Raw genomic sequence first — 23,282 nt, 5'->3', positions numbered from 1 at the left:
CCGTTTAATTTCTTTAGCTGTCCTCTCAATAAAGGCCTAAAAATGCCCCAAAAAAATCTTTAAAAAAAAGAAGTTGAACTTTTATGGCTTCAAGCATGACTAAGCAACTTTCATAGGAATGAACAGGGCTCTGCCTCCAATGCTGTATCCAGTTCTCATTATACACCTATGGTGGAGAAGCATTGTCCTTCTTTACCATTCAGACCATTTTACAGTTGTGAACATAAACGGCCTAAATGGCCCCAAGTTTATATATTGTTGCAGTGTATGTGAATGACATCAACTGACAGGAAGTCAACCATAGCTATAAAACAATGAAATTAACAAGGGGCCAGGCTGTTGCCTAGAAATGAAATTCCATTGAAAAGGTCTATACAGTCTATGTTGTGAATTCCTTCTGTGCTCACCAAGGAAAAACATGATTTTAGGAAGCCTTAGTGACAGGCGTGTTCAGGTGTGCTCTGCACCTTAGCACTTTAGTTATGTTCTCAATTTACAGCTAACACACTTGGCAATAATTTCTTTCCTTCATGTTTGCTGTCAATGTGAGTTTCAGGTCCATAAGCACACAGTATACCACAGGACTAGTTCCAGATACATTTCCACAGGTGACATGTGTGCAAGGCCTCACCATCACCCTGCTATTGAAGGTCAGTGCAGCTTATTTTACATTACACTGACCTCAAATATCCAGTTATTTGCTGAACTGCTGTGAAGAATAAGATCATTATAGGTGTTTTTTCCTTTAAAATGACCATCCTTTGTAAAACAATCTGTGCTCTGTGTGTTTATGTGTGTTTATGTGTTTGAAGCTTGTAAATTACGCAGACCTTGGCACATCAATAGTGAGAATCTTATATGACCCGCCTATGGGTCTTTAAAGGTTGTATATTAACAACCTGATGTGGAAAGGACAGGTAAGCTGCCACTGAGAGGAACAGAGGGAGTGTCAATGTGAGAAGCAAACGACTCAGTGAAGACCACAGACAAGGGTACTGGATGTTGCTCTTGTAAATAATCTTTAGGTTCTGGAGCGGACGCTATTTCATTTCTGGAATTTACAACGACAATTAATAGGCCGTTCTTGGACTGTTGTGGTGACTTTACTGCACCATAGATGCATTGGACTCTGGAGCAGGAGTAGTGACAAAGCCAAACGCTGAAAGCCTATACCTTTTGAGCTTTTTACAAAAAAAAGCTCAAAAATATAAATGCTCGTAACCTCCGAGCTGAAAATGGGACCAGGGTGGTGGTGGTTGTGTGTCTTGGGGATTCTTGCTGCTCCATGTCGGGGCATCACACAGTGTCTGGATGGGTTTACAATCAATGTGATCCTGCTGCAAGATGAAGAGTCTCCCTGGAGTCTGAATTTTGTGGAAGGACAAATAAAGAAGGCCTTAGAGACAGACGCAACCATTAATGCTGCAGAAGGTAATAAAGTACAAAATTACAACATAAAGACATCTGCATGTGTACACAAAATGATGTTACATTATGGGCACAAAATTATTATTATTGTTACTGTTGATTCTGCAGTAGAAATTCGGGACACTTTAAAGGTATAGTAAGTGATGTTAGTCAGATACACTTTTTGTCAAATTCAGCAAATATCTCCTCACGGTCACTTAGCTCTCTATTTTCTGTGTGCGCTGAAAAAATGTGTATTAATACACAGCCCTGGCTGTGAAAGGAACAGAAAGGATTGCAAGAGCCACAAAACACTATTCCAGTCCGGCCAGTATTTATCAGTCTGTTAATCTGGGGGGCGGAGCTTCTGAAGGGGGGGTTGTATTTGTTTGGCAGTTGAGTTCAAATATCAACAATCTTTGCACAACATCGCTTACTGCACCTTTAAAGCTACATTGTGTAAGAATTTCTCCCATCTAGCAATAAAATTGTATATGACCACCAACTGAATATTACTTTCTAACCCCTCCCCCCCCCCAATTCCGAGTGCGTTGTAACTCCTATGGTGGCCGTATTATTCCAAGAAGTACGACTTTGTCTGTGAAAGTTCCTTCCAGTGTAATAATAGTTTTACGTTATTTTGGTACCATTTCATTCAACATCAGCTATCAGGTTCCCAAACATATGCAAGCTAATGTTAGTAAAGTATCAGTGCTATTGTTATTCTGTATATTGTACAAGATTAACAGTGTAAGGCAATGTTTACAGCGTAGGAGAGAAGCAGGTTTGTGTGTTTAATATGTTTCTCTGAGCAGTATGAACAATATCAATGAAACCGAAATGAGCTCTTAGTATCTCCAGCTAGTCTGTGTTACAACTGCACGTGATGTGAGTTGTCTGCCAGGGAAATCACAACACATATGATTACATTTATGTTACAAGGTAGACAATCCTTTTTCATCATTGACGCGAGGAAAAATATCCTAGACCTCATTCTAGTGTTGTTGCACAACCATGCAACCAAGCAACTATAAAACTTTGAATTTACAGAAATAGGCAGAATTACCTGTCGAGAAGAAAGCAGGCAACTTCGGCGTCCCTTTAAAAATCCCTGCTCCTTATGAGCTCTTTCCATCTTGGAAGAGCCACTCCAATATTAACTTTGGTCTTGTTGCTTTGCCTGTCGCGTTGTCGTTTTAATTCTCTTTTTTAACTTATTTGGTGCCTCCGTTACATGTCCTAGATAGGCTTTCAAATCTACCGGAAGTCGCTGAGTAATCTTCTCCCCCTCCCTGGCATTCGTCACAGTGCCAGTGAGTGTAAAAGCGCAAAACGCGAAGGTATGTCCCTCTTTGGCTAACGTATTTTAGAGATGGAGGCGCAACATGGTAGAATACATTGGAGAGAGTCGCTCCAATGTATTCTGAATGATTCTGAATGGCAGATTCTACGCGTACACGAATACTTTGATTAGTTGGTGGAAGTAGTTACACATGAATGAGCACATATTTGTGAAAGAACAAAGGGGCTTTGGCTAAATTTAAAAATTACACAATGGAGCTTTAAGTTTTGATTTACATAGACATGGCTGGTAGCTGGATATTATCCTGGGCCACGTTCAGCCCCCGATAAAACGTAGCACTAGCAACACGTTTTTTTAAAACTGAAACGAGGGTGCATTGAAAACCCTGTTGTGTGTGCAGCGCTCTGCCTTTTTTATTAACATTATTATTATTACGTTACTAGTACAGCCTCATTGACACAGATACAAATTGAACATACAAGTAATTCATTCCCGTCCCCAGGACATTATGTATATGTATAAATATGAATGAAAATTAACTGTAAAATACATTTTATTATTAAGAAAAGTGTCCTGCACACTGATCTTACAGCAAATTTAAGATATATAATTTAAAACTAGCGAAGAACACTGAAAAATGACATTTGATTACATGTCCCTACTTCTAACACTACACTTTACTATAAAATATAATGATTAAAATCTTTTTTTTTTTACATTGTTTACTCCATATTCCATATATGCTTTAAATAATTGTTTTTCCAAAAAAAAAGAAAAGAACATATATATATATATATATATATATACTGTATATATGTTAGTTAAAATACACATTTTAGGCAAGTCCCCATGTTTTCACTCAGTCCACGGACACGTTCAATCTCAAAATGTTGTGCACCGTTTTGGCGATGGGGTTTGAGTTGTGTTTTCTCTCGTTTCGTGGGGTGTGTCTCGTTTATTGGCTGTGTCACAGGTGATACCCAATCAGCAGAGACATTTATGTAAACTCGTGGTAATAAAAAGGCAGAGCGCTTGCACACAACAGTGTGTTCACCATATGGTTCAACCAAAGATCCTCTGTACTTAGCACCCCCGTTTCAGTTTAAAAAAATGTGATAAGTACGTTTCGGGGCAGAACGTGGCCCTTGTACCCTAACACATTCCCCCCTATGAAAAATTTGGAACATTCCAAAAGTGACATTTTCAATAGGAAGTAGCATAATTTGGATCTTCTGAAGGCCATAGGAAGACCAAAAGTATGTTCTCTCATTTTCTTTCCTGTATACTTCATGCCTTTGTAACTATGACTGAGAAGGTCAATCTCAACGTTCTGTCCTGTTACCTAAATCATTTCTTTCTTCTTTTGTTTTTGGACATTTTTGGTAAAGCACTACAATGTGCTTAGTGTCCACATGCTATTAGCATGGATGCCATGTGTACATATATTTCATGTGTTTGCCAGGTGTATGTCTTTTCTTTCAGTCCTGTTATCAATGAAGAGTAACATGACTGAGTAACAATAACAGGAGTGTGCATATATGTTAAATAGTGTTTTTTTGTCACAAATATCAATTATTTGAACATGTAACCAACCATTTCTTTAAAATAAACACAGTTATTGAGGGGATAACAAAGAAAATAGTGGCATGCTTTTAAATATGCTTTTCAATTGACACTTGAGAAAGAAAAAGAAAATGGCATAGTGGACTGATTTTTTTGTTATTTAATGAAATGTTTTTCTGCCTTTTCATTCTTTTTGCAAACCACAAAAAGGTGCAAGGTTTAATCTCACGGCTAACTATAGAGGGTTCGACACAACCTTTTATAAACGTAAAGGCTGCCAGAGTAGCACGTGTGAGGGAGTGGAGGAGCTAAGGACGCTAATGGTAAGTACAGTTTTACATCCACCTCAGATTCATGATATACTTTTTAATAACATATAGGCATAGTCTAGCCTGTGTGCTTAGCCTTAGTGTGTGTGTGTGTACAGTCTATGGCGTGTACCTCGAAAATAAAAAGCTATATCCACTAGGGAGCAGATCAGTGCTCACTTCATTGCACCTTGTAATGTAGACACATAAAGTTAATTTGTGAACACACGTGTACAAGCAATGCTTCGAAGAAATGCATGGTTCACAGGGGTAGCTATCACACGCATGTTAAAAGTGAGTACATCAGCAGACAGATTCAGCACTCCTAAACTTAGCCATATAGCCCCAGTGACAGACAGACAAGAACTCACACTCATTTGTATTCTCTCTCAGGAATCAAACAAACTGGGATGTGCAGTGCTTGGGCCCACCTGCACCTACGCTACTTTCCAAGTGGTTGAGTAAGTGCATTTTTTCCAAGGTCATACACATTTAAAGAAAGAACAGGGGTTGACATAAATGTGGAAATGGTGTATGTGGGATCTGTGGCTGGCCAATCTGTAGCCTACCGGAAACTCGATTTGTTCTACACGTGTGGAGACGGTTGAATTTAGGCATTGTACTCGAATAATCAGGAAAGGATAGCCCATTGGTCAGGGGATGGGACCTGAGCAATCAGGTTTCTGGTACGGATCGGGTAGTGACAGGATCTACTTCTAAATAAGCTTCCTAACATTAGGTTGTGTAGATGCGTCTATAGCTACATGTCTCTACGATCCATCTTACCATTTTTTCCATCCATGTTTATGTCATGCTTATGTAGAGCTGGGCAATATATCAATATTATATCAATATCGTGATATGAGACTAAATATCATCTTAGATTTTGGATATCGTAATATCGTAATATGGCATATGTGTTGTCTTCTCCTGGTTTTAAAGACTGCGTTACAGTAAAGTGATTTACTTTTCTGAATTTACCAGACTGGTTTTTCCCCACTTAGTCATTATATCCACATTACTGATGATTATTTATCTAAAATCAAAGTGTGAAGAAGCACCAATAGTCAAAACTACAATATCGTTGCGATATCGATATCGAGGTATTTGGTCAAAAATATTGTGATATTTGATTTTCTCCATATCGCCCAGCCCTATGCTTATGTATTTCTCTCTCTCTCTCTCTCTCTCTTTCCACCCCTTTCCAATTCTCTGTCTGTCAGTGTGGAACAAGGTCTGAAGCTCGGTACGCCAATCCTCTCGGCAGGAAGCTTCGGTCTCTCCTGCGACAACACGCTAAACCTGCAGCGCCTCCTGCCACCGGCACGCAAGATCTCTGACTTTTTTATCAGTTTCTGGAAAGACGTCAACAAGATCAAATCTAAGTGGGAGACTGCCTATGTTTACAAGAAACAGAGCAATACTGAGGATTGCTTTTGGTGAGTAACCTAGGACAGAGGTTCTCTTTTTTCAGCCAAGGACCTCTTACAAAATAGAGAATATACCGGGACCCCCTTATGTATGTCCCTGGTAATAGTTTGATGCAGCCTATTTTTATATTTCTATAGTTTTAGTTATGTGAAAGAATAACACAAGATACGTATTACAAAGATATTAGACATGTATTTCACATATTTGCAGATTCTAAGAGTTATAGATTTAGATTCAGATTAGAATGAAATCGATGAACCATTATAGATTTAAAAATGAAAATGTTTGTTGAACTATGAAACCTTTTGTAAAGAAAAGTCATAATTTAAATGAATGAGTCTCAAAACTTTTCAGGGATTGTGTGTGTGTGTGTGTGTGTGTGTGTGTGTGTGTGTGTGTGTGTGTGTGTGTGTGTGTGTGTGTGTGTGTGTGTGTGTGTATGTGTAAACCTATGACTGATATAAAATGATATAAATCTTGTTTTTTTACTTGAATTCTAAGTGATGTTCTTTTACAGGTATATAAATGCACTTGATGCAGACTTGGGCGACTTTGCCCAAAACATTACGAGAACGGTGCTACGTGATCCAGATGAACTGAAAGACATACTATCATCACCCACAAACATGACAAGCAACTGTAAGTATTTTCTTTGAAAAAAAAACATACAACACATGGATGAAGTGCATTTAATTATTGTATGATTTTGCAAGTTTTTACAAAATGTCAGGGAATCAACTCACACAGACTTTTGATGCCCAGTTTACAACATGGCATCAAGTGGACATGACAGCAGTATTACAATAAAGTATTGGCATGCAGTGTATTCAGACTGTACTTTTAAAACCACTTGTAAGTTTGATTTTCAGAGGTCGATAATGAAAAGTTTCCCATTTTGAAGTATATGACCACAAAGGGACATAGGACAAATTAGCTCAATAGAACTATTAACATTTGCAGAGGGTTGAACTTTGGGTTGGACTCTCCCCAATGCTACTATACTACAGTATATGCTAAAACTGCAATACTTGTCTGGTGTTACATACAGCTTCTCTTTTTTGCAGTGTTCATCATGTGTGGATCGCCAATGGATGTAGAGGAGTTGAAAAATGGCTCCATAGTGGCAGACAGCAGTGATATTATCTTTATCCTTATTGATCTTTACAAGTCAGTGCTCTTTGTTCATTTAATGTCTTTTTTACTTTTTTCTCATCTTGGTATTTTCTGCATGTGTCTGTCCTGTAGACATGTTAACACTTTGACATATATAGTACACAGCAGTGATTTCCCAACAAGCCTTGCTTGTATCCTTTACAGTCTATGCTTGTATCCCAGTGGGTACTTCTGCAGTTGACAGGGGCCAGGACGAACCTGGATAAAAAATGTGGAGTACTTCAAGTAATAAAATAATAAATATAATATAATTTATAATAAAGACCTAAGAGTGTATAAAAATAGATGGCAAGCGAGCAGAGAGGTAGTTAGCTAAAAGTAAACAGTTGAAATAGTTAGCTAAAAGTAAACCAAATACCCATATACCTCAAATCCTCTATTATAGCCACTCTTTTGTCATTAAAAGTTCAATAATGTCCAGATAAAGCCAATTCAAACGCTATGCCACGCTAGGTGTTGACGAAGGAGTACTTAGAGTTCATCTGACAGCTGTGGTGGGGGTATGTCTGACAAAACGGGTTGGGAACCATTGGTAGGCTATAGCTACACTACACAGCAACACATTTGTAACTTCTCCATCCAACTTCATGCTAACATTTCACATTTTTCTTTGAGAATTCATATTGTCGCATATCCTCCATTATTTATTTTTTCTTTATCTCTAGAAATTTTGCTGCAACAAAATGTACAAAATGAAATTATTGAGTCAAAAGATTTGCCCGAATCTGCCAGCTTCAGATCCAGCAGTTATAAGAACGCCTCTACTGCCTCCTCCCCACAGCGATCAATACTACACCAACACATCGTCACTGCCGTCCATGAGGAACGTGTTGGTGCTGACTATGCCCAACACCAGAAGCTACACTATCAACACAGACCTGAAGGACAACAACACAGTGAGGACACATTTCCAAATTACTCAACGTCCTTCTTCCTCGGACTGCTGTTTTAAGGAATAGTTTGACATTATGGGCAATGCAATTTCCTTGCTTTTTTGTTGCTGAGTTACAGTAATAAATTAATAATCTAGAGTTCTTATAAGAACTGCATAAAGTAGTTACAAAATCAAATTCTCTCTCTCTCTCTCTCTCTCTCTCTCTCTCTCTCAGATGAATGATTACATGGCGGCGTACCATGATTCCGTGCTGCTAGTAGGCCAGGTGATGAGGCATATTGCAAAAAAAAATCAGTCTGAGATTCAGCAGATGGAGTTTGTCAATGCAAATTACTTCAGAGACATCTCTTTCAATGGTAAGGAAGGAGGAAGAGAGAGTGGGAGAGAGGAAATGGAACTCTAATGCACATTCATACCAGCGGTCTGTAGGGCCGTGATGCTGAACGAAACATTTTAGATCAGTTTCTGGGATGAGACACTTTGATAATAGAAAAAAAAAAAAATCCAAGAGGAAGAAAAAAGAGTGAAAGACATGCACGTGGTGGAGAAACCAATGACCTCAACGGCCCAGACAGCAGCCCTCAGCCCCACACTTGCTTACTGTTTTGCGTGACGCCCGACAGACGGAAGCTGTCAACTGCTGTCACTGATTTGTATTTTCACTGACAAAATGAAGTGATAAATATGAAGTGATATGAAGTGTTAAAGCCTGCAGGCAGCAGCTATAAGTAGCTTGTGTGTGTGATTGGGAGAACCGTTTCTTCTGTCAGGCTCTGTGTGTTTTTTTCAGGAAAAAAAAGCCCAATGCCAAATTAAATGAGTTAACACTACACAGTACACTAGTTTACAGTAGTCCCAACAGTAACTAGTAAACGGTAAACAAACACCAGAGGCTGATTTCTGGTGACGTTGTGGTGAACAAAGTGTCCGCCATATTTTTTTGTGTAAAGACATTTCTATGATTGTGCTCAGGAAGTGCTGGGAACTACAAGCTGGACAAGCATGGAGACCGAGACGTGAATCTTTCAATCATTTACACCACTACTGACGACAAGGTACGTTGTTCTCCTGTGTTAATTTTTATGCAATTTAGCAGGGAATAGAATAAACACAGATCCCTTCTTCTTTGTGTTAGCAATGTCTCAAAAAGGTCTTTAGAAATAAAAAAACCAATGTGATCTTGCTGTTATATAGTGTTTTATTCTGAAATGTGTACTTTTTCTCCTCATGTGTTTCTCAGTACCAAATTTTATTCACATTCGACACTGAGACCAAGGGAACCAAAGTGGTTGAGACACACCCTTCGTTTATCTGGGGAAAAACACTTCCTGATTTCACACCAGACCTAGGTCCAGGTAAAACACACACACACACACACACACACACACACACACACACACACACACACACACACACACACACACACACACACACACACACACACACACACACACACACACACACACACACACAGCCATGACTAATGATCGTGTCAGATGGCTGTCACAACCTTTAGTCATAAACCGTCTTTCTGCTCACTTTCACACCCATAAACCGACACACAGCACACCTGTTACAGTGTTAAGTGACCATCGGCTGTTTATTGCTGTCAATAAGATGAGTTATCTGCAGTGGAGTGTTCTGTGACTAAACTCCAGATGTGTTACTATTAGTTAAAGGGTAAAACTTTATATTTTTACTAGAGATGGTCCGATACCACTTTTTTGCTTCCCGATACCGATTCCGATACCTGAACTTGCGTATCGGCCGATACCGAGTACCGATCCGATACCAGCGTGTCATATATTTCATTATGTTTTAACATCTGTATACTACTATCTCTGTATGGATGTGATATGATTTCTTTCTTTGTTGTCGGTCTGGCTCAGGTTAAACTCTTTGTGAAACATGAACAAACGCAAACAAGGAATGCCCCAGAACTTTCTTTTATAGTTATAATGAAAAAGAATATAAATAAACTACTTTAACGTAGATTTTCTTTAGGGCTTCATTACGTGGTATCGGATCGGTGCATAAACTCCAGTACTTCCCGATACCGATACCAGCGTTTTAGGCAGTATCGGAGCCGATCCCGATACTGGTATCGGTATCGGAACATCTCTAATTTTTACTAAAAGGTTTTACCGTGGGAAAGGTTCCAGTTATACATATATATATATATATATATATATATATATATATATATATATATATATATATATATATATATATATATATATATATATATACTGTAGTTTGGAGTTTTGTCTCTTTCAAGTTCTAAATACTGTTAAAGATGACCGATAGAAGCTACAACCAGATTAAAACTGACAGAATTGAACTACAATTAAGTGTGCATTAATATTTCTGAGAAGTTGGGCAGTTTGTCTCTGGGTTAAAATCACATTGCATTCGTTACAATACAATCAAGTAAAATTCAAATGTTTAGCATCTTAGAAGCATTTTCACACATGCACGCGGGTTGAACCCAGGTTAGAGGTCACTGTGGAGTGTTCTTTTAAACCCACTGTGTGCATCCTTGAGGTTTAACCAATGTGTTGAATCCATATTCTTACTTAAAAAACATTTGCAAAGCAGACTTTTCGCAGACTTTCTTTGCATGTTACTGCCACCAAGAAACCGAATAATTTGATCATCACATAACAATTCTACACATAGTGGCCTCAAGCTTGAGCAAATAAGCACCATCAAGTCACGCTATTTTTCATATTTGGTGGCACATGTAGACCTTTCTTGCAGGTCCTTTGAGACATAAACCTTTACGTACGTGTACAATTCCCTGGATGAGTCAGGGTTTACTAGAGAAAAATTCCTAAACTTGAACATGTAAGAGTTTTTCTTTTTTTGTGCTCTCTCTCTTTCAGGCAAAATATCTAATGACATCATTGTCAGTGTGTTGGCTGTGACAGTGGTTGTAGTGGCCACCATGGCCTTCATTTTCTACCGGTGAGTGATTAATCAACTTTAGTGCATTTGTTATCATTATTGAACCATAAAATAAGTAACTGTCACTATGCAGGCTTAGTATTTGAGATTTATATGGATGCTTTTTTATCTCATAGTACATAATGTGAAACATGATTTGTGATAACTTTTATAAGTATAAATTCTATCTACTTCTATCCGTTCTATAGATAGATGTAAATAAAAGGCAGTTGCAATGCATGAGTATTGGGGTCGTTTAAAATCATAACAGAAATAAAGTGGCAGTTTTCTGATCAACTTGAAGCATTTCAAGTCAAATGATTTCTATGTCTTGATTTCAGAGCCAGTTTTTGTGTAAAATGTACAATATTGAAAGTGCACGTCTCGGGTGCCCATGGATGAGGGTCTCTGTACTATAGTGTGTTTCATGATTGTATTTTTTCCGCTGTAGACAGACCAGGAGAGCGCGGCGGGTCAGGAAGCGCTGGTCCCATATCGCCTCTGATCTTATCACACCGCTGGAGAACAACCAACTCAATGTCATCTCTCTTAAGGTAAATAAAGTGTAAACCTCTCAGTCAGCATGGAGGCTCTTCTTCAGCACACTCTTACTTATTGACCCGAACAGGACAGTATACGGAAGCCCTGAGAGCTAGTGAGAGAAGTCTCTAGAAAAGAAGAGAAGTCTGATCTAAATTGTTTCCTTTCGTGTGTTTATGACTTACAAACCCCAATTCCAATGAAGTTTGGACGTTACGTGTAAAACGTAAATAAAAACAGAATAGAATTATTTGCAAATCCTTTTCAACCTATATTCAATTGAATACACTACAAAGACAAGATATTTATTGTTCAAACTGATAAACTTTATTGCTTTTTTTGCAAATATTCACTCATTTTGAATTTGATGCCTGCAACACGTTCCAAAAAAGCTGGGACATGGGCATGTTTACCACTGTGTTACATCACCTTTCCTTTTAACAACACTCAACAAGCGTTTGGGAACTGAGGAGACTAATTGTTGAAGCTTTGTTGGTGGAATTCTTTCCCATTCTTCCTTGATGTACGACTTCAGTAGCTCAACAGTCCAGGGTCTCTGTTGTCATACTTTGTTCTTCATACTGGCCACACATTTTAATGGGAGACAGGTCTGGACTGGAGACAGGTCTGGACTGGAGACAGGTCTGGACTGGAGACAGGTCTGGACTGGAGACAGGTCTGGACTGGAGACAGGTCAGTCTAGTACTCTTTTACTACGAAGCCATGCTGTTGTAACACGAGCAGGTTGTGGCTTGGCATTGTCTTGCTGAAATAAGCAGGGCCGTCCCTGAAAAAGGCGTCGCTTGGTCGGCAGCATATGTTGCTCTGAAACCTGTATGCACCTTTCAGCATTAATGGGGCCTTCACAGATGTGCAAGTTACCCAAGTTACCCATGCAGGACACTACCATACCGTCACGGATGCTGGCTTTAGAACTTTGCGCTGATGACAATCTGGATGGTCTCTTTGGCCCGGAGGACATGACGTCCACGATTTCCAAAAACAATTTGAAATGTGGACTCGTCAGACCACAGCACACTTTTCCACTTCGCGTCAGTCCATCTCAGATGAGCTCGGGGCCAGAGAAGCCGACAGCGTTTCTGGGTGTTGTTGTCGCTTTGCACGGTAGAGTTTTAACTTGCACTTACAGATGTAGCGACCAACTGTGTTAACTGACAATGGTTTACCGAAGTGTTCCTGAGCCCACGTGGTAATATCCTTTACATAATGAGGTCGGGTTTTAATGCAGTGCTGCCTGTGGGATTGAAGGTCATAGTCATTCAATAGCCGCTTTCCGACCGGAAGGATTTTTGCAGTTCCTAGAACATAACATTCCTAGAACCCTTTTTTTCTCGTGTTCCGACTAGACCAATTTGGGGATTTTTCAGTTCCTCTTGCTGCAGTTCCTATAACTCTTTCAGCTCCTACTTCAGGGAAGGGTCTTTTCGCTGTTCCCTTCTCAGCATAGGGACCTAGGTAAATGAGGGTCAGGTTTCCGGTACAGACAGACCAACAACGGGACAATTTTCGCCAAATTATTTATCACTAAATTCACTTCTGACAACGTTTTAGGCGAGAAATGAACTGTTAACATTTCGAATATAGGCAGTCTTGCAAAAATTGATGCCGAATTGCCCCGGCCGCTAGCTCGTCGCTCGCTACTTTTTTGGTGTACTTGTTTTTGGATTTTAACGCTATAAAGACTGTTGCCGTGCTTGCATCACTCTCTTACCCCTCCTATAGTCCCGATGGCCACTTGGCCAGTGTGAATGCAAATGGAAAAACGGTTTTGGGGGAGAGTAGTTAGTAGAACTGCTTAGAAGTGGACTTTTCCTATAACTACGTTCCTGTAACTACTTGGTCGGAAAGCGGCTAATGTTGTCAAATTCAAAATAAGTGAATATTTGCAAAAAACAACACAAGTTTATCAGTTTGAACATTAAATATCTTGTCTTTGTAGTGTATAGGTTGAAAAGGATTTGAAAAATCATTGTATTCTGTTTTTATTTACATTTTACACAACGTCCCAACTTCATAGGAATTGGGGTTTGTAAAAACACGTGACAAAAAGGTTTTGCCAGGACAATCTCTCCAAGTTAAATTTATTTTTACTGTGAAACGGCTGGAAAAAAAGGTTTTGCCAGGTGAGAACATTTTTGTTTTGCCAGGATAATGTTTCTAGGTTACTTTTCTCTGTGAAAATAGGGTTAGTGTTTGTTGTTGTAATACTCATTTTAGCCACAAGAGGCTGAAGTGCACCACTACTCTATGCTCTAAATAGGATTAAAAGCATTCATCTTTTCTTCCAGGTGAGTTTTCTTTCTTCTTTAGGCTAGAACTGTATTTTAATCAGAGAATCTGCCATTTTAGTCCTATTTAGAACATGGGGTAGTGGTGCACTTCAGCCTTATGGCCGAAATGAGTATTAAACAACAAACACACACAAAAATGATCCTGGCAAAAAAAAATTTACACCTGTTTTTGAGTCATAAACAGGTTATAATACAATTTAGATCAGACTGAGAAATGTTTTTTTTTTCTCTCACTTGCCTCTCAGGTCTTCCGTAGGACAGTGAAGCTTATCCTGCATTTAGAAATCTATGATCAAGTGAAAAGTTTCCACAGCTCTCACAAGCTTTCTAACCATTTGTTCTCTTTATAGTGCTTACATTCACCTTGTTCCTAAACATGAATGCACTAGAGCAGGGGTCTTTGTCGTTTTTTAAGCCAAGGACCCCTTAACTGAGAGAGAGATGCAGCAGAGACCCCCTACTACATATTAATTTGCCTATTAATCTGGGCCTACAATATTGTGTGGGCAGCCTAAAGCCTGTATACATTCCTTTTTAGTACATAGAATACTAAGCTATTAAAACAATAATTGTTGGAATAATTTAATGAATCATCTTTTAATGTTAAAAAGTACTTGTGGCACAGTAAATGCTCAGGATTAACTGCATCTATGGATGGCTACCTTAGAGATTTCCTTACCTATAGGCTGATTTATATCTGCTAATAATATGTTGGATTCATGTTAAGACATTTAAAGTCTTGAACATTTTTTTTTTTTTTAATTAACAATAATTTGGAGGCCCCCCTTCAGTAAATCTAGGACCCCCTGTTGAAGGTCACTGCACTAGAGCACACATAAAAAATGTCCTGTTAAAGTGTCCTCCATCTGCCCCCATCAGATTGAAGATGAGAGCAAAAACATGAAAATCCAGATCCGCCGTGCGCTCTACGATAAGAAGGTATCAGGACACAACAGTAGTTTTCAAATCTATCGACATGCTTTTCTGAACATGTAGATTTTGATTTCTAGTGTGACTGATGCTGCTGCAATTTGTTTTTTTTTTTAGATTGTGATTCTAAAGGAGCTGGAGCACTCAGATGGGAACTTTAACGAGACCCAGATGATAGAACTTAATGACGTAAGATGTCTTGACGCTTCCAGTCCTGTGTGTGCCTGTCCTTTTGCGTTCATGTTTTTCCAAGCTGGCCTCTGTGCCATTAAAAGACTGCCACTGTTTCTTCTTTTCTCTGCAGCTCTTGCAAATCGACTACTACAACCTCACAAAGTTTTATGGCACAGTGAAGTTTGATGAGGGCGTGTTTGGAGTGTTTGAGTATGGAGAGAGGGGGTCACTCAGGGTACGTATGGCGATTGCTCACGTGCCGTTCAAGTCCATTCAGGTTTGAGTGGATGTTCAGTTTGCACATAAGAAGTCAATACCATCAGTAACTCAGTACAGAGCCAGCAAGAAGAGATCAAATATCCTTTCTTAATACAATAATTCTACCAGATTTCATGTCCCTTTCTTCTTCCAGTATGTGCTGAGCGATAAGGTTTCTTACCCAGAGGAGACCTTCACGGACTGGGAGTTCAAGATCTCTGTCATGTACGACATTGCCAAGGTGAGACAGAAACTCTGGGCTCTTCTGATGATGAGTCACGTAACTCTGAATTGCACCATATGGTCACCTTGACACAAATGCACATAAATGTGTTATGACATCACACGGTACTCAGACTCACAATGTGCAAGACATACTCAATTTTGTATTATGTTCCTCTTATAAACTATAGTACTCAGATTTACTTTTTAGAATTAAAGGTCCCATATTGTAAGAAGTAATATGTCCATGTCTTTATTATAAAGCAGGTCTTGGTGCTATATCAATACTGTGGAAGTATCATGACGCACAATCCACAGAGAAATGCTCAAAGCCCGTATTCAGAAATGGTGCCTTTAAATAAGCAGTCAGGACTTCCGTACGGTTGTGACGTCACAACTATACTCTATGTATATAGGTAGAAAGTGCCGCTACAGTGCCGTTACAGTCATTCCCCGGCTGCAATGATGATGCAGAGAAGCCAAGAGCACAGATGTGGAAGACCCGGAAACGCTGACCAATCAGAAAAGACAGGAGGTTTAAAGGGACAGGCACTAAAACAGAGCGTTTCAGACAGAGGGTAAATACAGGTATATTCAGACAGACAGTATGAGAAATGATGTGCATTTTTTTATTTTTTATTAAAGCATGTAAACATGCTCTAGAAGAAACCCAAAATACAAGTTTGAACCTGATAATGAGCACAAATTTGGCCCTTTAAAACCCCAACTTATAATCAATAATAACCAGTTGTTTCCTTTCCTTTTTTGAATTTTGTTACCTTTGTATTTCCTACTGTGCATTTTGACATAAACATGGATTTACAGTATTCAGAAAAGTGGACCTAACACAGACATTTACAGACATTTTAAGGAGCATCATGCAGTAGTGCTTCTGAAACTGTACACGGTATGTAACACAGCAACATTGTCACTTCTTCAGTGAATGTAATGTGATTATGTTATACTGTATGTAGGAGGGCTTATAAGGTTCAAACCAAGCCGAATGTTTGGAAGGAATTGATGTTGCAGTTCTCCCTGGCAGCCAGTAGAGGCCAGTAAAGATCTCAGATGACTTTTATCGTAACCCTGTGGTGTTGTGGTGTGTGTTTTAATCCTCTGTGCAGGGCATGTCCTATCTCCATGCCAGTCACATCCAGGTGCATGGTCGCCTCAAGTCCACCAACTGTGTGGTGGACAATCGCATGGTGGTGAAGATCACAGACTTTGGCTGCAACAGTTTTCTTAGGCCCGGCAGAGGTAAAACAACATCCACGATGTGTGTCTCATACCAAGTCCTCCCTCACTGAGTTTATGTTTATTCCTTCACTTTCTTACATTCTCCTTTCTTTTGATTAAGAAAGTACAGTTTTTTTTGGACAGATTTTGTTGTGTGTTATTTTTTTTATTTAGGATTTTCTTTTCTTGACTTGTTTTAAATTTTTGTGATTGTGTTTCTTCTTTGAAATTGGTCCAATAAAGGGACTTTGAAAAAACCACTCTCCTCTCCTTTCAGACTTGTGGACTGCTCCGGAGCATCTGAGGAGACAGGGCACCTCTCAGAAAGGAGACGTCTACAGCTTTGCCATCATCGCTCAGGAGATTGTTCTCAGAAAGAGCACCTTCTACACCAAGAGCTGCTCCGACGGAGCAGGTGTGACCTCTTACAAAACCACCGTCCAAAATGAATACCCCCCCCCCCCACACACACACACACACACACACACACACACCGAGCCCTGGAAAAATCAAAAGAGTGAAGAACATGATTATTCCTAAGGGAATGTATGGAAATCTCACTGGAGGGCAGTGGGATTTGTTTGCGGTTTGCTGTAATACACACTCAGTAATATTGTGAATAACTTTGTGGGGAATTAATGTCTGTGTGTCTCCTAACAGATAAGCTTGCCAGGGTCATCATGTCCTACTTCAGACCCGATCTTAACTTTGAGACAGCTTCAGAGAAAGAATTGGAGGTGAGTTAATGCCAGTTGCACGCCTTTTATCTATGATTAGGTGTATATTGTGTGTCCGCTGGGTCTTTAAAGCTTTGTGTCCTCCGTCTCGCAGGTGTACATGTTGATAAAAAGCTGCTGGGATGAGGATCCAGAAAAAAGACCTGACTTTAAGAAGGTGGAAAACTGTCTGGGAAAAATCATCAGGTAGGTAATCGCTGTGTTTACTTCAATGGATTGTTGTTGCCGTTTTAGCCTATGGAAGCTCTAATAAAGTGATTACATATTTGTAGCTGGTATTAGTGAACGTTTTTGTTTTCTCACCTTCCTTTCCTTCTCCTCCCCTTCCATTACCCTTTAGTAAAATTCATAACCAGGACAATGAGAGCTACATGGATAACATGATCAGGCGGCTGCAGATGTATTCCAGAAACCTGGAGCACCTGGTGGAGGAGAGAACGGCCCTCTACAAAGCTGAGAGGGACAGAGCAGACTGCCTCAACTTCATGCTGCTTCCTCGGTCTCTTTACACTCAAAGGAGCACGCCGCCTTAATAAGACACTGGCCTAAGAACACAGATAATATAATGCTAAATGCATGTTTACCTGAAAACTAGCCCACATGGGCAAAAACTAGAGCCCGACCGGTGAAGGATTTTTAAGGCCGATGTCTATAAAAAATATCTGGTGATTTAAAAATCTGATATTCCGATATATCGACCGATATATATTGTTTAAAAAAATATCCAGAAACGCGTATCAAAACATAAACAGATTTCCCTAACATTAGTTATTTGTAGTTATTTCCGAGTCCTCACTGAAATATGATAATGCTGTTTAAAAATAAACTTGTTTTATTGTCACAACAGAACAGAGGAACATCAAAATATATTAAAGTTCTGATGAATTAAATGTATAAAAATACAAACTTAAGATATGAAACTTAAAGTCCTTTGAACAAAAACACAACAACAAAAATCAAAGAGTGTTGCCAACCGGAACACCAACACTCATAACATGGTTGAAGGATGTTTTTATTTAATTTTTTAAGTATTTATTTATCGGCCATTATAGATGCTATTATAGATAGTTTGGAAAATTCCTAATATCGGCCCGCCGATATATCATTTGGGCTCTAGCAAAAACCTCTCGATCTGGCAACACCTTGTGGGGGTAAATCTGATAAAAAAGCCACAGGTTTAGCTGATTAAACTGTAGTGAAAGCACAGGTGGATCCTCCTGTTTCATCTGTCTTTGTTTCTCTCTGTGCAGCCCGGTGGTGAAAAGCCTGAAGGAGACTGGTGTGGTGGAGCCAGAGCTGCACGAGGAAGTGACGATATACTTCAGCGACATCGTCGGTTTCACCACTCTGTGCCAGTACAGCACACCGATGGAAGTTGTGGACATGCTCAACGACATCTACAAGGGCTTTGACAGCATCGTCGACCACCACGACGTATACAAGGTATACACACGGGGGTGAAATTCAACAGAGAGACACACTTGACTGACTGACAGGCAGACATCACCATTTCTTCCATCTGCCCCTCAGGTGGAGACGATTGGGGACGCCTACATGGTGGCCTCTGGGCTTCCGAAGCGAAATGGGAACAGGCACGCGGTGGATATCTGCCGCATGGCGCTGGACATCTTGGCGTTCATGGGAACCTTCCAGCTCCGACACCTGCCCGGTATCCCTGTGTGGATACGCATCGGCGTTCACTCTGGTAGATGACACTAAACTCTGGGCTGTGCTCATTAGCTTATTTCTCAATCTTCCAATAACAAAATGACACATTGGTAAATGGAAGTGAACGCTCAAGAGCTAAGACGACAAGATCTTTAAATGCAGTGTGAAGCCACAACCTTTGAATTGTTTTAAAGGTCCCATGGCATTAAAATTTCACTTTATGAGGTTTTTTTTAACATTAATATGCGTTCCCCCAGCCCGCCTATGGTCCCCCAGTGGCTAGAAATGGCGATAGGTGTAAACCGAGCCCTGGGTATCCTGCCCTGCCTTTGAGAAAATGAAAGCTCAGATGGGCCAATCTGGAATCTTCCCTTTATGATGTCATAAGGGGAAAGGTTACCTCCCCTTTCTCTGCTTTGCCTGCCCAGAGAATTTGGCCAGCCCATGAGAGAGAGAGACATCATGGCTTGCAAACAAGCAAAGTAGTGGCAGTTGGTCAAGGCCACACCCCCACCCTCCACCTTGCCCCCCTTCTCTCCTCCTCAATAGCATTTAAAGCTACATACTACATACTCATACTCATACTACATACTCCTCAATAGCTAGAGACACAGAAATGGCACATCCTAAGGAAAGCTCATTGTGGGACTGGCTCTAGTGGCTGTAATTCTGCACCAAGGCTGAATTTCGGGAACGAGACTTCAGATACAGTATTAGAGGACCACTAAGTTCTATATAAAAGCATCCAAAGAGCAGCATGTCATGGGACCTTTAAAGGTCCTTCATAGCCAAGTGCATTCTTTCCCCAATCATTTCTAAAACCTTCGCGCAGCTGATTCATTTTCACGTATCTTGTAAACAGTTGCAATGATGGGAAACTGACAGACTATTTGCCTGTCCAGGTCCCTGTGCAGCAGGTGTCGTGGGGCTAAAGATGCCCAGATATTGTTTATTTGGTGACACGGTCAACACGGCGTCTCGTATGGAGTCTACAGGACACCGTGAGTAGAGGACTAAAAAACATGCATACCAAACATTTAATGAGCAAAATGTTAGTGCTGCCAACTAGTATGGTGCAGTTCTGTTCTGTGTATTACTTTTGTGCAATCCCAGAAGCTACCAATCAACCTAACAAAAAACAATTTACCACAGCTAAGCTTTGGTAAAAAAAAAAACGGATGCCTGTTGTTTTCTCTTTTTATATCTTCCAGCCCTGCGCATCCACGTCAGTCAGCCGACTATAAATATCCTGCAGAGGACAGACTATAAGTTTGAGTATGAGATGAGAGGAGAAACATATCTGAAGGTAAAGCTGGGCCTCTTCATTTAATTTACTAAACATGTCAGACAAGTGAACCATTTTGAAATTGAAGAACTAGAAACATTCAATTCTGCGGAAAGCGCCAAACAAAGTGTGGCTGTCTGCACACTTCACTGCCACACATGGATGCAAAATGTATGTAAAGGTGTTTGTTTTCCAAGGGTAAAGGCACAGAGACAACCTACTGGCTGACAGGCGAGACGGGCAAAGACTACGACCTCCCAGCTCCACCCACAACGTAAGCAAACCCTCCACCCGCTGAAATGTGCTCCTCACAAACATCCGTCTTTCCTACTTTCACTACACACCTTAGGTCATGAAGCTTTGTGTGCTGCTTTTGTGAGACTGATGAGGTCAGCAGGTTACAATTTTCTTGTTCTTTTTTTGAGATTGAAATACCCACTCTCAACAATGCCTGGTGTTTCTTTAAAGGGATACGCCATTTGTTGAAATAGGGCTTATCAATGGTCTCCCCTAGCTGGAGATAGGTGGGCCAACGCATTTTTTGTGCATGCATCGTTTTAGTCCGGTGCAACACCTGCAGCATCGCCGCTAGTTAGCTTAGCGTAGTGAATGGAATCCTATGTTGCCGGTTAGCATGTTGTGAGTAAAAGTGAGCCAACAAAAGACAAAAAAACAACCTAATTACTTGCACTGAGACAAAAAATGCGTTGGCTCACCTATCTACAGCCAGGATAGACCGTGATAAGCCCTATTTCAACAAACGGTGGCGTATTCCTTTAAATCTGCATCAGGCATGATCTTTTTGCAAACATACAGTCTGTAAAATATGGGAAAGATGCAATTTGCAAATATATGAAGCTACATGCAGCAGCCAGTTAGCTTAGGTTAGCTTAGCATAAAGACTGGAAGCACGTGGAAGCAGCAAGCCTGGCTGTGTCCGAAGGAAACAAAATCTGCTTACCAGCGCCTCTAACGCTCACTAATTAACATGTTATCTTATTTGTTTTAGTGTTGTAGATGCTAAACTGAAGATGTGACTCGAAAACATGTATTTGGTATTCTACTGCACATTTCCTGTAACGTGACAGGCCACCTAGACTGGTTTAAACCGGTTTCTCTGTTCATGTACTGGTTCCTGCGTTTCCAGGGAGAACTTCCAGCGGCTCCAGCAGGACCTCGCCCACAGGATCCTGGCGTGTCTGGAGCGGCGCTCTCGAGGCTCCATCCGGAGGAAGAAGACGCTCTTGAGTCAGAGCAAGGAGGACGACGACAAGGACGGGGAATCAGGGGTGGAGTCTGAGAGCGACCAACCTGAGTACCTGCATCTGGCCACGGTGGACAACACCCTCAGTACCTTCCTGTAGTACACACCTACCGTTGACTACATCACTGCACGCTATTACTTTATTTCTATGGTTATTACACTATTCAGTGAGACTGGGAAGGTAACCAGCATGAGGCAGAGAGGGAACTAAGGACTGTATCACTGGTTAGAAGTACAACAGCAAGCAGAGAGATGTGAAGATGAACTGATCAGTTCGAACTATTTGATTAATGTCCCGACTAAATCAAAGTACTGTTCTTGTACATATGGCCCTTTCTCCTGCATATTCTTCTCAGGTTCATTGATTGTTTGACTATGCAATTTATTTACTGCTTGGTCTAAAATGGGGTAATAAGGAGATAAAAGGATCCTGGGTAAAATGACAGACACGATAGTGCCAATATTCCTTAAATGTGTCTTTCACATATTTGAAAGGAACTAGTGTGTGCATCCCTGTTTATCAACAGGACAATATGAGGGAAAAAATAAAGAGCAAAGATGTAGATGTAACTACAATGTGGCAGAAGTGACGAGATGCAACAGAACTCAACACAATGGCAGTGAAAGTACGAAGTAGTGACTTGGTAACCTGACTTCACTAACAAGCATTAGATTGGGTTCAAATCTACAGATCCAGGCCTTCTATTTATCAAACAAAAAGTACACTTTTCTTTAGTGCTAACTAAAGAGACTCACAGCAAGGTACAGGAATAACTTCCAAGAACTCTTCTCGTATTACATGATTAATCACACGTATGCTTTGAGGATCTAAGGATTTAACCTATATCTGCTGTATTGTTCATTCTTAAAAACATCCTGACATTTTACCCAGATAAGTGTTATTTTAATTATAAAAAGTTAATATTATGAAGACAACTGCTTTTGGAAATAACTTTAAAGGTCCCATGGCATGAAAATTTCACTTGATGAGGTTTTTTAACATTAATATGCGTTCCCCTAGCCTGCCTATGGTCCCCAATTGGCTTGAAATGGTGATAGGTGTAAACCAAGCCCTGGGTATCCTGCTCTGCCTTTGAGAAAATGAAAGCTCAGATGGGCCGATCTGGAATCTTGCTCCTTATGAGGTCATAAGGAGCAAGGTTACCTCCCCTTTCTCTGCTTTGCCCGCCCAAAGAATTTGGCCAACCCATGGGAGAGAGACATCATGGCTTTCAAACGAGAAAAGTGGCAGTTGGTCAAGGCCACACCCCCACCCTCCACCTTGCCCCACCCTCTCTCCTCCTCAATAGCTAGAGACACAAAAATGGCACATCCTAAGGAAAGCTCATTGTGGGACTGGCTCTAGTGGCTGTAATTCTGCACTAAGGCTGAATTTTGGGAAAGAGACTTCAGATACAGTATTAGGGGACCACTAAGGTCTATATAAAAGCATCCAAAGAGCACCATGTCATGGGACCTTTAATAGAGCACTGGCTGTACATCACAACCACTGAGATTAACGTGAGATGGTTTAGGATGGAACTAGTGCACATGCTGTATGCTACTGCAGCACATGGCTGTTCAACCACTTTTGTTATACCATCAACATGTGGGCTCGTCACGTCACGTT

At 40.3% G+C, this 23,282-nt stretch overlaps 1 protein-coding gene across 1 annotated transcript; it reads left to right on the top strand.

The window, feature by feature from the left end:
- The first annotated feature begins 921 nt into the window (after positions 1-921).
- Positions 922-22,725, top strand: gucy2cb (guanylate cyclase 2Cb). The gene is made up of 27 exons (XM_039788393.1): positions 922-1,431; positions 4,484-4,596; positions 4,975-5,042; positions 5,805-6,020; positions 6,530-6,651; positions 7,077-7,179; positions 7,967-8,081; positions 8,295-8,436; positions 9,053-9,135; positions 9,321-9,435; positions 10,966-11,047; positions 11,478-11,580; positions 14,758-14,817; positions 14,926-14,997; positions 15,113-15,217; positions 15,395-15,481; positions 16,587-16,719; positions 16,976-17,113; positions 17,359-17,435; positions 17,530-17,621; positions 17,776-17,934; positions 18,686-18,878; positions 18,966-19,140; positions 20,006-20,104; positions 20,315-20,409; positions 20,586-20,662; positions 21,536-22,725. Exons 1-27 carry the CDS (start codon positions 1,212-1,214, stop codon positions 21,750-21,752), a joined length of 3,261 nt encoding a protein of 1,086 aa, XP_039644327.1. The 5' UTR covers positions 922-1,211; the 3' UTR covers positions 21,753-22,725.
- Positions 22,726-23,282: the final 557 nt, after the last annotated feature.

The sequence above is a fragment of the Perca fluviatilis genome, chromosome 21, assembly GCF_010015445.1.
Source record: "Perca fluviatilis chromosome 21, GENO_Pfluv_1.0, whole genome shotgun sequence".
Taxonomy (NCBI): Eukaryota; Metazoa; Chordata; class Actinopteri; order Perciformes; family Percidae; genus Perca; species Perca fluviatilis.
This window is presented reverse-complemented; position numbering and strand designations above follow the sequence as displayed.